Below are 12,784 nucleotides of genomic sequence, written 5' to 3'. Positions count from 1 at the left end.
TAGCCAAAATGAGACGTCTCTTTAAAAAAAAAAAAAAAAAGGCCGGGTGCGGTGGCTCACATCTGTAATCCCAGCACTTTGGGAGGCCGAGGCGGGCGGATCATGAGATCAGGAGATCGAGACCATCCTGGCTAACACGGTGAAACCCTGCCTCTCTAAAAATACCAAAAATTAACCAGGTGTGGTGGCGGGTGCCTATAGTCCCAGCTACTCAGGAGGCTGAGGCAGGAGAATGGCGTGAACCCGGGAGGCAGAGTTTGCGCCACTGCACTCCAGCCTGCGCGACAGAGCAAAATTCCCGTCTCAAAAAAAAAAGAAAGAAAGATGAAGAAAAAGAACCACAAATAGACCAGTCGTTTAGGAAAATACCTACTTCAACTTAAGCTGTTTAGGAAAATACCGACTTCAACTTAAGCTAAGAAGAACAGGCTATAAAACTAAGGGAGAAGAACAACGTAAGAAAAATGTTAACCAGAATATTTCTGAGATCTCTTGACTCCCAAAACAAGTTTATTGTCTAGCATCTTATTTTTCCTTCCTCAGTAAAACGAACAAAAAAAGATACTTGTAGTCTCCACAAGAAGAGGAAAAGTTTGAGTCATGAGGGAATCAGTGGTTCTCAACTGGGGATAATTTCACTTCAGAGGGCACATTTGGCAATTTCTCAACACTTCTGGTTGTCACAACTGGAGGTATCACTGACTTCTACAGATGTGATAAACATCCTATACTGCACAGGACATCCACAACAAAAAATTGTCAGGTCCAAAATGTCAATAGTGCTGAGGTTGAGAAATCCTGCTATAAAGCTCTGCTATAATTCTAAAATATTCCCGATTAGCTTAAAGCCCACCTCCCCATGTGTGCTAAATCAACCTTAAAAATATTTAGCAAGTAAAATCAATTACAAGACCAAAGGTGACTAGGCATGGCTCAATGCCTGTAATCACAGCAATTTGGGAGGCCGAGGTGGGAGGATCACTTGAGCCCAGGAGTTCAAAACCAGCCTGGGCAACATAGTGAGATCCTGTCTCAATAAAAAATTTAAAAAACAAAACAAAACAAAACCAAAGGTACATACAGGGGGAACAAATATTCAGGTGTCAAATCCAGATCATCATCATAACCAAATCGTCGAAGCACAGTCCAAGTAGTTTCGTGTCTCCCTCTCTGGATAAAAAGTGTGTGTAAAAAGAGAAAACCTGAAATAAAGTAAATTAGTAAATAAAGGATACAGAGTCACATAGGAGAAAAGCATGTAACATAATGGCAAGAACTAGATTCATGAACATATGGATGCTAGCTTTGCATCTGTAAAGCTCAAAACAAAACAAAATTCACAAGTATCTCAATGAAACAGCTGATTTCAGAGTTGTTTCACATATACACCCAGCTTAGCAAGAGACAGCACAGGAGGAAATGGCCAACATTACATCTCAAGGAATATACTGACATGCACAAAGTTATACAAGAGTAGTGTTCTACAGATCTTTGAGTTTATTTTTGTCATGGAAAATTCTGGTTTTCAATCTCATTAACTTCACTGTGCCTCTATAATATATTCTCCAGGGAACATTCTATACTGGTAAATTTGACCCATAGACAAAATTCCCTAAAAATAATGACTATTTAAAGGCTGTTTATGAGTAGGAAGAATTTTAAGACACTTTTTTTTGTTCCAGATATCTCCTTCCCTCAGGTGGACCTCTGTATCCTTGAGATCCAACCAATTTCCCCACCTCTAATTTATACTGGTAGTAAAGATGATAATCCCCAACAATGGTCTGTCCCTCCCAACTCGTAAATATCCAAATCAGACTTTAGGCATACTAGTAAATATTAACATTTCCTTAAAGTATAAATAATGCAATAAAGACCTTCACCTTCTGCCAAATTTTGAAAATATTAAGTTTCAAAAGGGGTAAAAATACCATTCACCTACCTTTCAGGGTCAACCCACTGTCAGCCACACCATCACTTATATGTTTTCTGACTACATTCTTGACATCCTCCAGAGCTTGAGGAGCTAATGGAGTGTTGAAACAAATCCTCTAGCAAAAAACATAAAAATATATTTAAAAACAAACCAGCATTAAAACCACAAATAATATAAAATGGTAATCTACAAAGCAACATTAAATCCAATAACTGCAACCAAAGAAACATATTCTACATTAGGAATAGTCTCCACTTTGTATTATTTAAGTAAAACATGGGCCGGGCACGGTGGCTCACGCCTGTAATCCCAGCACTTTGGGAGGCTGAGGCAGGTGGATCATGAGGTCAGCAGATCGAGTCCACCCTGGCCAACATGGTGAAACCTCATCTTCACTAAAAATACAAAAATTAGCTGGGTGTGGTGGCACATGCCTGTAGTCCCAGCTACCTGGGAGGCTGAGGCAGGAGAATCACTTGAACCCAGGAGGTGGAGGTTGCAGTGAGCCAAGATTACACCATTGCACTCCAGCCTGGGTGACAGAGCGAGACTCTATCTCAAAAAACAAAAGTAAAACATGTCATACTTAGAAAGAAATATTTCCAACTCCCTCCATCCTGTATCTAAAACACAGGGCTATTTGTGTAGCTATGTTATTCAAAACTAAGAAAGCAAAATGATTCAGAGTTCAGACTCCAAGTCATCCTTAACACACCCACTTTATACCATAAAATGAAGCTACCAAATCCCCTCAATTCCTGGGCATAAGAGAGTTTTATAGCCTAAGTAAAGGCATATATAGGTTGATGTGATAGTTCTATGTGAAAGAAACTTATGTTTATAACATACTGTTCTTGTTGTTTAAGCTAATACATTTTATAGCTTTCAGCAAAAAAAAAAAAAAAAAAGATATGCAAATATCTGAAATAAAGGACCATTACCTGAAAGAAGTTGAGTTCAGCATCATTGAGAGTACCATCATTATCTTGATCAGATATTTTAAATATACGAGTAAGGGCTTTTATACAAGCTGGTTTCATCTATAAATCATTGAGAAAAGAAATAATTATTTAAACTGTGATTTTCATAAGCAATGCTGAGAAAAATTCTGATTGTTTTTACACAGTATCAAATACAACCAACATGAAAAAATGAACTAAAGCAAAGCCATTTACTTTTATATGCAAACCTTTTTAAGTAAATGAGGCAATATTTGCTGGGACTGATAATTGGAATGGTCAAGCTCTCCCCTTATGACCACAAATCCTTTAAGAACAGGCAAAGGAGAAGTTCATCTTTAGGAGGGATTCATTTTTCTAGTCACATAAAGAAGAACTATTTATTTATCTATATCTTCTGTCATTCCATAGAGAATATGAACTGACTTATAAAACTACTAAGGACTTTCCCTTCAACTTCCGATTTCTGACCATCCACCTTCTGGTAGCAGAATGAGATTTGTTTTGATCTGTCCCCTGTGTGTATGTTAAAGCTGGAAAATAAAATACGCTCATTCACAAACAAGTGGCAAAATTGTCACTAGTTAGTAAGTGTAAATAATTTTTTTTTTTTTTTTTTTGAGACAGAGTCTCGCTCTGTCGCCCAGGCTGGAGTGCAGTGGCGCGATCTCGGCTCACTGCAAGCTCCGCCTCCCGGGTTCATGCCATTCTCCTGCCTCAGCCTCCCGAGTAGCTGGGACTACAGGCGCCCACAACCGCGCCCGGCTAATTTTTTGTATTTTTAGTAGAGACGGGGTTTCACCGTGGTCTCGATCTCCTGACCTTGTGATCCGCCCGCCTCGGCCTCCCAAAGTGCTGGGATTACAGGCGTGAGCCACCGCGCCCGGCCAAGTGTAAATAATTTTTACTAACTTCCTAGTATAAGAATTTATACTTTAAAAAGAACTTTGCCTTTTGTGACTCTAAAACTGTTATGACTAATGCTGCTGGAAATATATTCTGACAATTTCCTTCATTTTTGTTTTATGATTCATCATGGATAGAATAAATAAATGACTATTTTAAAATAAGGCCCACATGCTTCTTCACTGTATAACCACTATAGGGTAATCACTGTCAATAATTTTGAGAATAAAACTTCAAGGAGAGCTTCGAATTTTGTCTAAGCTTGGAAATAGATCTCCTATGGTTCTACCTAAATCAGAGAAATGACATGTCAAGCTGAGGAAATATAAACTTATTAACTTACAAAATGGTAATGATGACAGCTTTGATCATGCTATCAAACTCAAATGCAGAAAAGAAATTCTTTTAAAAATAGGAAAGAAAATAATTATCTTCCAAACATACACAGATAACCCCTTCTATTCTTGTTTTAAATGGGATCTTTGGGAGAGTAATTTGATATAGTGAGAAAAAGATAAAACTTAAGATACTAAGAGATTAGAAAGAAATGAGAAAAAGAAGTCAAACATTTAGAAAGCATTTGAGGCTGGGTGTGGTGGCTCACACTTCTAATCCCAGCACTTTGGGAGGCCGAGGAGTGCAGATCACCAGAGATCAGGAGTTCGAGACCAGCCTGGCCAACATGGCGAAACCCCGTCTCTACTAAAAATACAAAAGTTAGCTGTGTGTGGTGGCGCATGCCTGTAGTCACAGTACTTGGGATGCTGAGGCAGGAGAATCGCTTGAACCTGGGAGGCAGAGGTTGCAGTGAGCCAAGATTGTACCACTGCACTACAGTCTGGGAGACAAAGAAAGACTCCGTCTCAAAAAAAAGAAAGCATCTAATGGGGCTTCCTTTATAAAAGAGTACTAAATGGACTATAACATCTACAATCACAGGTGATTTATTCTTTAAAATAATGAATGGTAAGATGATGCTTCTATAAATGTGATCCTAATGTTAGACATTAAAGATTAATAAAAACTACACTGTTATATTTCATTTACTCTCAAAGCTTTAAGTTGAATAATTTAAATGTTTCCAAAAGAAGCAACAGCAAGAATAGTATACAAAATAGAACCTAAAGATAACCTTTTATTTTGTCTAAGTGATTTTTCCTCACATAATAAAGGGGTACATTTTCAAAAAGTAATTTTAAGAAAAATAAACAATGTACTTTTCTTTTTTTTTTTTTTTTTTTGAGATGGAATCTTGCTCTGTTGCCCAGGCTGGAGTGCAGTGGTGCGATCTTGGCTCACTGCAACCTCTGCCTCCCAGGTTCAAGCGATTCTCCTGCCTCAGCCTCCCGAGTAGCTGTGTCTACAGGCATGTGCCACCACACCCAGTTAATTTTTCGTATTTTTAGTAGAGATGGGGTTTCACCATGTTAGCCAGGATAGTCTCGCTCTCCCCACCTTATGATCTGCCTGCCTCAGCCTTCCAAAGTGCTGGGATTACAGGCATGAGCCATCACACCCAGCCAACAATATACACACTTTTCATTAAAGCTTGAAAAGAACTCTAAAGGTATTGGCCCAATGTCATATTTAAAAACTAACCACCTGAAAATGTAACATCAAAAAAAGGACTACTAAAAAGTATTAAAAATTCTACTTAATAAAGCTGTAAAAAATTATGGTATTTGGCTGGATATGGTAGCTCACACACTTTGGGAGGCCAAGGCAGGCAGATCACCTGAGGTCAGGAGTTCGAGACCAGCCTGGCCAACATGGTGAAACCTTGTCTTTACTAAAAATACAAAAATTAGCCAGGCATGGTGGTGCACGCCTGTAATCCCAGCTACTTGGGAGGCTGAGGCAGGAGAATCGTGTGAACCTGGGAGGCAGAGCCTGCAGAGAGCTGAGATCGTGCCATTGCACTCCATCCTGGGAGACAGAGTGAGACTCCATCTCGAAAAGGGAAGGGGAGGGAAAGGGAGGGGAAGGGGGGGGGCGGGGGCGGGGCGGGGAGGGGAGGCGGGAAACGGGAAACGAAGATTGTTGTTTAAATAAAAGATTCTGTTATAGGCAATTTAAAGTTTGTACTTGTGTAAAACAAGGTATAGTCTAAAAGTTGAAAATTTTACCTCTCACTCAGGTCCACCTAAGAATTGAGTAACAGATGGTGGTAGATATTTTAACTCTTATGGGATGGGGATGGGGATGAGGGATTAACAGATTAGCAGAACAAATAACAGGCCTGAGAACAAAGTAGCAATTAAAAAATTGAGAACAAACTAATAGAGGGGATTTCATATACTGCTAGGCTAAGGCCTCAGAGGTAAATCCCTGTAACAGTTCCCACAGTATTAAGACTGTTTCCCAAATTTCCTTTATCATACATAAAATACCTAGCTGAATCAGAATGGAATCTATGTATTTCGTTTTTTTGTTTTGTTTTGTTTTGTTTTCTTGACACAGAGTCTTCTCACTCCGTCGCCCAGGCTGGAGTGCAGTGGCGCAATCCCGGCTCACTGCAAGCCTCAGCCTCCTGGGTTCATGCCATTCTCCTGCTTCAGCCTCCTGAGTAGCTGGGACTACAGGCGTCTGCCATCACGCCCAGCTAATTTTTTTGTATTTTTAGTAGAGACAGGGTTTTACCATGTTAGCCAGGATAGTCTCAATCTCCTCACCTCGTGATCCGCCCACCTTGGCCTTCCAAAGTGCTGGGATTACAGGCGTGAGCCACCGCGCCCAGCCAGAATCTATGTTTTTAACAAGTAACACCTAGTGACTATTATGATGAGGTAAGTTTGGGAAATACTGGATTCAGAGTAAATTAGAAAGAAGAATCCTAACTAAGGAAAAGTAAACCAAGAATAAGAGTAAACTAGAATCAGATTAAGGGATAACTCAAATTAATTATTTATACTAGGAGTTGGCACTTTTTCTGTAACGGGCCACACAGCAATTTTTTAAGCTTTGGGGCCAACAGGCAAAGTTAAGCATGTCATTTAGGTACTTACATCGTAAGAAAGAAATCAAACTTCTACAAAGTTTTTTTGATAAAACTCAAAATACAACTGAGTACAGTTTTGCAACACAAATTTATTAATGAGAAGAATGAAATTGTTTTTTGGAAGGAAAACATTTTGCTTTGTTAGGGTTCAAAGTTAGTGTTGTCTACCATGAAAATTAATTGCAAATGTTTATATGTTAATGCTGATCTGTACTGACATTTTACATGTCCCATCTTTGAAAATGTCTTTTTGCACAAATATATACTGCCAATACTGGTACATATCCACAAACCTATGACTTCAATAGAACACAAGGTATTTATAAAATTATATTTGATTCTTTTCTTGATGTTTGCCTTTTAGCGTGTCATTACAATGCAGATTAATCAATTCCAGTTGAAGGTTAATGGAAACTCAATTGCATAGTTAAATGGATTACGAAATATGGAAATTTCCTTTGCATTTGCACCGATGTCTAAAAAAATGATGCTGGAACTGTAATTCGAACCTGGAAAATTTATCTGCTTTCCCATCTAAAAAAATACTTTATTATTATTTTCATGTTTTGGCATGATGGGTATGCAATGAATATAAATAAAAGGTCCTGGTACAGTGATATACATAGTACTTGAAATGCTGTCTAGGTGTGTCAGCGCAATTAGTAGTACACTCAGCAGCAGTGAGAAGAGATGAGAGTAGCACATATAAACTCTATTGAAACTACTAAACTTTGCCTTTGTAGCACGCAAACAGCCACAGATAACATAAAAGAATGACCATGGCTATGTTACAGTCAAACTTTATTTTTATGAAATCATAAAATCTGAATGTAACATAATTTTCACCTATCACAAAATATTATTTATTTTGATTTTTTTTCAATCATTTAAAAATATATGGCCAGGCACAGTGGTTCATGCCTGTAATCCCTGCACTGACAGGCAGATCACCTGAGGTCAGGAGTTCGAGACCAGCCTGGCCAATGTGGTGAAACCCCCTTCTCTACCAAAAATATACAAATTAGCCAGATGTGGTGGCACATGCCTGTAGTCCCAACAACTTGGGAGGCTGAGGTGAGAGAATCGCCCGAACTCAGTGAGCTGAGATCATACCACTGCACTCCAACCTGGGCAACACAGCAAGACTCCATCTCAAAATATATATATATATAAATATATATATAAAATGTTTCCTTAGTGTACAGACTGTGTGAAAACAGGTGGTAGGCCAAATATGGCCCATGAGTCAGTTTGCTAACCACTCACTTATACTATAAACTTTTCCTGAAAGAGATCTGCAACTTTTTATTCTTAAAAACAATACCTCTCTCGACAAACAGAACCAAAGCAACCACCTCAAGCTGCGTGTGGTGGTGTGGTGGCTCACACTTGTAATCCCAGCTACTCAGGAGGCTGAGGCAGGAGGAGGCCAGGAGTTCAAGACCAGCTTGGGGAATATAGCAAAGACTTGTTTCCTTTTTTTTTTTTTTTTTGAGACAAAGTCTCAATCCGTAGCCCAGGCTGGAGTGCAGTGGTGCAATCTCAGCTCTCTGCAATCTCCACCTCCCAGATTCAAGCGATTCTTGTGAGTGGCTGGGATTACAGGTATGCGCCACTATGCCCAGCTAATTTTTGTATTTTTAGTAGAAACGGCATTTTGCCACGTTGGCCACGCTGGTCTCGAACTCCTGGCCTCTAGTGATCCCCCTGCCTCAGCCTCCCAAAGTGCTGGGATTACAAGCATGAGTCACTGCACCTGGCCCCTGCTTCTTAAAAGAAAAATTAACTTAAAAAAAAAAAGACAACCCAACTAAACAATGGGCAACGGCAGCTACTCAGGAAGCTGGGGCAGGAGGACTGTTTGAGGCTAGAGGTTCAAGACCACCTTGGGCAACTCAGCAAGACCCCATCTTTACAAAAAAAAATTAAAAATTAGCTGTGTGTGGTGGCATGCACCTACAGTCCCAGCTACTCAGGAGGCTGAGTGGGAGGACTGCTTGGGTCCAGGAGGTTGAGGCTGCAGTGAGCCATGATCATGCCACTGTACTCCAGCCTAGATGACAGTTAGACCCTGTCTCTTTAAAACAAAAATGGGAAAGGACTTTGAATAGGCAATAGACATTTCTCCAAAGAAGATGGCCAATGAGCACATGAAAAATTACACAACATCATTAGCCATCAGGGAAATGCAAATCAAAACAATGAGATCCCAACCACATCTACTAGGATGGCTATAATAAACCAAAAAAGAAAAGTAAAATAACAAATGTGGCAAAGATGTGGAGAAACTGGAACCTTCATACACTGCTGGTGGGAATGTAAAATGGTCCAGTCATTGGGTAAAGTAGCTGCTGGTTCCTCAATATGTTAAATACACAATTACCATGTGACTCAGCAATTCAACTACTAAATGTATGCAAAAGAATTTAAAACAGGCCAGGAGTGTTGGCTCAGGCCTGTACTCCCAGCACTTTGAGAGGCTAGATGGGAGAACTGTTTGAGGCCAGGAGTTTGAGACCAGCCTGGGCAACATAGTGAGATCTTGACTTTACAAGAAAATTTAAAAATTAGCTGGGCACGGTGGCATGTGCCTGTAGTCCCAACTACTCAGGAGGCTGAGGTGGGAGGATGGCCTGAGCCTTGGAGTTTGAGGCTGCAGTGAGTTATGATCACACCACTGTGCTCCAGCCTGGGCCACAAAGCAAGATCTTGTCTCTAAATTAAAAAAAAAAAAAAAAAAAGGCCAGGTATGGTGGTTCACACCTGTAATCCCAACACTTTGGGAGGCCAAGGCAGGTGGATTGCTTGAGCCTAGGAGTTTAAGACCAACCTGGGCAACATGGTGAAACATCTTCTTCTAAAAATACAAAAATTAGTTGGATGTGGTGCTACACACATGTAATCCCAACTATTTGGGAGGCTGAGGTGGGAGGATTGCTGAAGCCAGGAAGTTGAGGGGGCAGTGAGCTGTGAATGCGCTACTGCACTCTAGCGTGGGCAACACAGTAAGTCCTTGACCCCCTAAAAAAAGAACAGGCCAGGAGCAGTGGCTCGTGCCTGTAATTCCAGCACTTTGGGAGGCCGAGGAAGGAGGATCACCTGAGGGTGGATGTTCAAGACCAGCCTGACCAACGTGGAGAAACCCCATAACTACTAAAAATACAAAATTAGTAGGGTGTAGTGGCCCTTGCCTGTAATTCCAGCTACTCGGGAGGCTGAGGCAGGAGAATCACCTGAACCCAGGAGGCGGAGGTTGTGGTGAGCCAAGATTGCACCATTGTACTCCAGCCTGGGTGACAAGAGCAAAACTCTGTCTCAAAAAAAAAAAAAGACAGAAAGAGAAAAACTAGTCAGGTATGGGTAGTGTGTGCCTATACTTCCAGCTACTTGAGAGGTTTAGGTGGGATGACTGCTTGAGCCAGGATTTTGAGGTTATAGTAAGCTGTAATCATGCCACTGCACCCCCCAGCCTGGGTGACAGCAAGACCCTGTCTTCAAAAAAAAAAAAACCAAACAAGTGTTCAAACAAAAACTTGTATTGAATGTTTACAACAGTCTATTCATAATAGCCTGAAAGTAGAAACTACTCAATATCCATCAACAGATATGGGGATAAACTAAATATGATGTATCCAGCTAGGTGTGGTGGCTCACACCTGTAATCCCAGCACTCTTGGAGGCAAAGGTGGAGGCGGGAAGATTGTTTGAGCTCAGGAGTTTGAGACCAGCCTGGGCAACATGGCGAAATCCTGTCTTTACAAAAAATAAAATGAAAAAAAAAAAATCAGCTGGGCACAGTGGCGAACGCCTATAGTCCTAGCTACTCCGGAGGCTAACGCGGGAGGATCACTTAAGCCCAGGAGCTTGCGGTTGCAGTGTGCTGTGATCACACCACTGCTCTCCAGCCTGGGTGACAGAATGAGACTCTGTCTCAAAAAATAATAAAAATAAAAATAAAATAAAACCCACCAAAGACTTGGTGTATCCATAAAATGATTATCGGGCCATAAAAAGAAATGAAATACTGACACATGCTATAACGTGGATATACCTTGAAAATATTATGCTAAGTAAAAGAAGCCAGAAACAAAAGACCACATATTGTATAAGTCCATTTATATAAAATGTCCAGAGAGGCAAATCCACAGAGACAGAAGGTAGATTGGTGCTGGCCAGGGGTTGAGTAAGGGGACAATGGGGAGTGACTGCTAATGGGTACAGGGTTTCTCTTTGGGGTGATGAAAAGTTCTGAAATTAGAGTGTGGTGATGATTGCATAACTTTGTGAATATACTAAAAACCACGGAATTGTATAACTTTAAAAGGATGAATTTTAAGGTACTTGAAATATATCTCAAAAAGATTTAGTTTTTCAATGTCTATGGCAAAATATTAAATTTTGGATATTTCAATAAGGAGTTACTGTGTTTCTTAGCTATAAAACAAAAGCAGCTGGGCGCAGTGGCTCACGCCTGTAATCCCAGCACTTTGGGAGGCCCAGGCAGGCAGATCACTTGAGGTCAGGAGTTCAAGATCAGCCTGGGCAACATGTGAAACCCTGTCTCTATTAAAAATACAAAAATTAGCCGAGTATGGTGGCGCATGCCTGTGATCCCAGCTACTTTGGCAGGCTGAGGCATGAGAATCACTTGAACCCCAGAGGTGGAGGTTGCAGTGAGCCGAGATCCAGATCGTGCCACTGCACTCCAGCCTAAGTGACTGAGTGAGACTCTGTCTCAAAAGAAAAAAAAACAAAAACAAAAGGAGTAGTCACATTGTATTACGTTGCGCCTATGTCAAAAAACTATATAAGATTTTTGTTTGTGTGTGTTTTTCAATTTGTAGATTTTATAGTAGCAAAACAAGACCATTAGCTAAGTCTTTGGACTTTTTTGTTGTTACTGTTGCCAATTCTTCTGTTTGTTTTAGTGGCACTTCCTGAAGCAGTACTTGATTAGATTCCATTGATGTGGAAAATACTATGAATATTTAATGTGAATGTCATTGAAGAAGAGTACCTGGTAAATGTAACCATTTAATAAGCAATATATTTAAATTTTAGCAGTTTAATCTCTACACAAATACTGAAAATCACTACCATACTCGAGTTACTACATACACATTCCAGCCCCTATAAACATAGCCTGTTACCTCCTTCTCCTCTGGGCAGTACAGGGGCCCTGTAGGATGAAGAACAGCTTTCTGTGCATAATAAAAGAGCTCTGATATGTTCTTCAGGTTTTTTGCTGAACACTGAAAAAAATAAAATTAAAATTTTACACTCTGAAATCAATTAGGAGAGCTAAAAACAATTTTCAAACTATCACCATATGGCAAAAGAAAGATTCCTTGAAAAAAAATGAAAAATGCATCTTTGTGGACATCACAATATGAATGTCTAGAAAGAGCTCAGAGGCCAACTCCAACTTCTCTGTTTTATTTGGTTTACATGACTTTACAAAGAGCAGGAAATTTATTCCATTCCACATTGTCCCCCCTATTTAAAACCCCAATTTAGTAAGAATTCATCAAAAATAAATTTTCAAATCAAATTATGAGGCATACCTCCACACAGGTTTCTATTTCTGTATACTGGTTCATAATAGGAAGGATGGTCTCCATACTACTATATTCCACCAGATCAGATTTGTTCCCAACCAATATTAGAGGCAACCTAAAATAAACAGGGCACATTGTAATAAGGAAGGCAAAAGACATTAGATTTATATTTTAATTTACATCATAACCCATTCTAACTAAAAAGTTTTTATTTAATCTTCTCAACAACATGAACCTTCCTCTACAGTCATGTCAAGCCCCCTAGATAACATGTATTTACTCAACATGTTATCTATTGAGCACCTATTATAAGCCACATACTGCTCCAAGTATTAAGGACACAAGACAGAAGGTCTCTACCCATTCTGTTTTGTTTTTTGTTTTCTTGAGACAGGGTCTAGCTCTATTGTCCAGGATGGAGTGCAGT

At 39.9% G+C, this 12,784-nt stretch overlaps 1 protein-coding gene across 9 annotated transcripts in view; it reads right to left on the bottom strand.

Annotated features, from left to right (window-relative positions):
- The window catches only part of RHOT1 (ras homolog family member T1), an 82,234-nt gene that overhangs the window by 29,265 nt on the left and 40,185 nt on the right, over positions 1–12,784 (bottom strand). For all 9 annotated transcript variants that reach the window (XR_002518048.2, XM_021928916.2, XM_021928918.2 and 6 more), the window contains 5 exons: positions 12,364–12,472; positions 11,950–12,051; positions 2,878–2,976; positions 1,943–2,051; positions 1,082–1,202 (listed from right to left, as the gene is read on the bottom strand). Coding sequence is in view for 8 of the 9 variants with exons in the window: in XM_021928916.2 (XP_021784608.1) it covers positions 1,082–1,202; positions 1,943–2,051; positions 2,878–2,976; positions 11,950–12,051; positions 12,364–12,472 (540 nt within the window). In the remaining variant the exon portion in view is untranslated. The remainder of the gene's footprint in view (positions 1–1,081; positions 1,203–1,942; positions 2,052–2,877; positions 2,977–11,949; positions 12,052–12,363; positions 12,473–12,784) is intronic.

This window comes from Papio anubis, chromosome 17 (assembly GCF_008728515.1).
Source record: "Papio anubis isolate 15944 chromosome 17, Panubis1.0, whole genome shotgun sequence".
In the NCBI taxonomy this organism is placed as follows: Eukaryota; Metazoa; Chordata; class Mammalia; order Primates; family Cercopithecidae; genus Papio; species Papio anubis.
Note: the sequence above shows the minus strand (reverse complement) of the source record. Positions and strands in the feature narration are given on the sequence as shown.